Source organism: Chrysemys picta, chromosome 12 (genome assembly GCF_011386835.1).
Source record: "Chrysemys picta bellii isolate R12L10 chromosome 12, ASM1138683v2, whole genome shotgun sequence".
Taxonomy (NCBI): Eukaryota; Metazoa; Chordata; order Testudines; family Emydidae; genus Chrysemys; species Chrysemys picta.
In genome coordinates this window covers 20,514,876-20,516,715 of record NC_088802.1, presented here as the reverse complement: position 1 = coordinate 20,516,715, position 1,840 = coordinate 20,514,876, and the positions used below count along the sequence as shown (strand labels likewise).

Below are 1,840 nucleotides of genomic sequence, written 5' to 3'. Positions count from 1 at the left end.
TCAGTGCCCATGGAATGGGTGCATGTGGCCAAGCAGTGTAACGGATATTGTTTTGGCACAGAATGAAAATCTGATTCCTCTTGTGCACACAATTTACATCCATTTACCTCCACAACTTTACCAGATTTTCTCCTGGTGTAAGTCACTGCAGCGGCAGTGACATCAACGGAGTTAATCTGGATTTGCATTGGTGCAACTGAGATCAGAATCAGACCTGTTTGTGTGCAAGTTGTGTCGTCATGGAAATAACTGACATGAATAAACAAATACTATGTGAGCAAACTTTAATTAGATAAAGACATAAAAAATAATTCTTGGTGAATTACCTACACCTAATCAGTCTCTTCAGGGCAGCTTTCATCTCCTTGTTCCTCAGGCTGTAGACAATTGGATTCATGATTTGTGGCAATACGGAATAGAGAACTGCCACCGCAAGATCCAGAGCAGATGGGGAGCTGGAGGTGGGTTTTAGGTAGGCAAAGGGCCCAGTGAAAACAACCAAGGAGACCACAGTGAGGTGAGGGAGGCAGGTGGAGAAGGCTTTATGCCGGCCCTGCTCAGAGGGGATTCTGAGCACTGATTTGAAGATCTGAACATATGACACAATGATATAAAGAAAGCAGCCTAAGAGTAAACACGCACTGAATGTAAGAACCCCAATTTCACTCAGATATGAGTCAGAGCAGGAGAGCTTGAGTAGCTGGGGGATCTCACAGAAGAACTGATCCACCATGTTGCCTCCACGGAAGGTTAATGCAAACGTGTTCCCGGTGTGTAGTACAGAGTAGAGAATACCACTGATCCAGGCACTAGCTGCCATTTGGACACAAGCTTTGCTGTTCATCATTGTGTCATAGTGCAGTGGTTGGCAGATGGCGACATATCGGTCGTATGCCATGACGGTGAGAATGGAAAAATCCGCTGCCATCAAGAAGAAGAGAAAAAAGACTTGGGCAACACATCCAGCATAGGAAATGGACTTCGTGTTCATGAGGGAGTTTGCCATGGATTTGGGGACGGTGACAGAAATGGAGCCAACGTCTAGGATGGACAGATTCATTAGGAAGAAGTACATGGCGGTGTGAAGGTGGTGGTCAAAGGCTATGGCCATGAAGATAAGAAGATTCCCCACCAGGGCTACCAGGTAAATCACAAGAAACACCACAAAGTGCAAAATCTGCAGCTCCCGAACATCAGAGAATCCGAGGAGAAGGAACTCGGTCAGGGTGGTTCGGTTGGACATTTTCTTTCTCAGGACATCATGTGATGGTTGCAGAGAGAGGGAAAACCACCTTAATTTCCTTGAGTCAGACACTTAGCTTGTGAAGATTGGTGTAATATGGGAATGAGGATGGAGAAAACAGTTCCACTGACTCCAATGGAGTTACTCCTGTTTTACACTGGGGTGAGAGAAAATAGAATCAGCTCAATGGACTCCACAGCGGTTACTCATAATTTAAACCAGGGTTATAAAGTGGAGAAATTGGAACAATTGCTTTTGAGAAATTTGTATACCTCTGTTACCCAGAGGTTGGTGAACTCTGGATAACGGTGTATAAATGTTGCTATCCTCAGTTTTCCGAGAGGAATTGGGTGTCTTTCTGGCCAGATTTTGCTGTCAGGTATATGCTGCGAATGTGGGATAATTTCACTGCATGCCATGGAATTACTCCTCATTTATACTGCTCTAAACGGGAGCAGCTTTTCGTATGGAGGTGACCAAGCCCAGTCATAAATAAACAGAATACTCGAGTCATGAATACGGCTCCGTTTCTGCTTCTCTAAACAATCAACTAAACACCCTCCCAGAGCCTGGAAGAGAACCCAGGAGTCCTGACTC

At 45.1% G+C, this 1,840-nt stretch overlaps 1 protein-coding gene across 1 annotated transcript; it reads right to left on the bottom strand.

The window, feature by feature from the left end:
- Positions 1-322: 322 nt before the first annotated feature.
- On the bottom strand, positions 323-1,243 carry LOC135974611 (olfactory receptor 14A16-like). Its single transcript, XM_065563030.1, has one exon. It carries the CDS (start codon positions 1,241-1,243, stop codon positions 323-325), a length of 921 nt encoding a protein of 306 aa, XP_065419102.1.
- Positions 1,244-1,840: the final 597 nt, after the last annotated feature.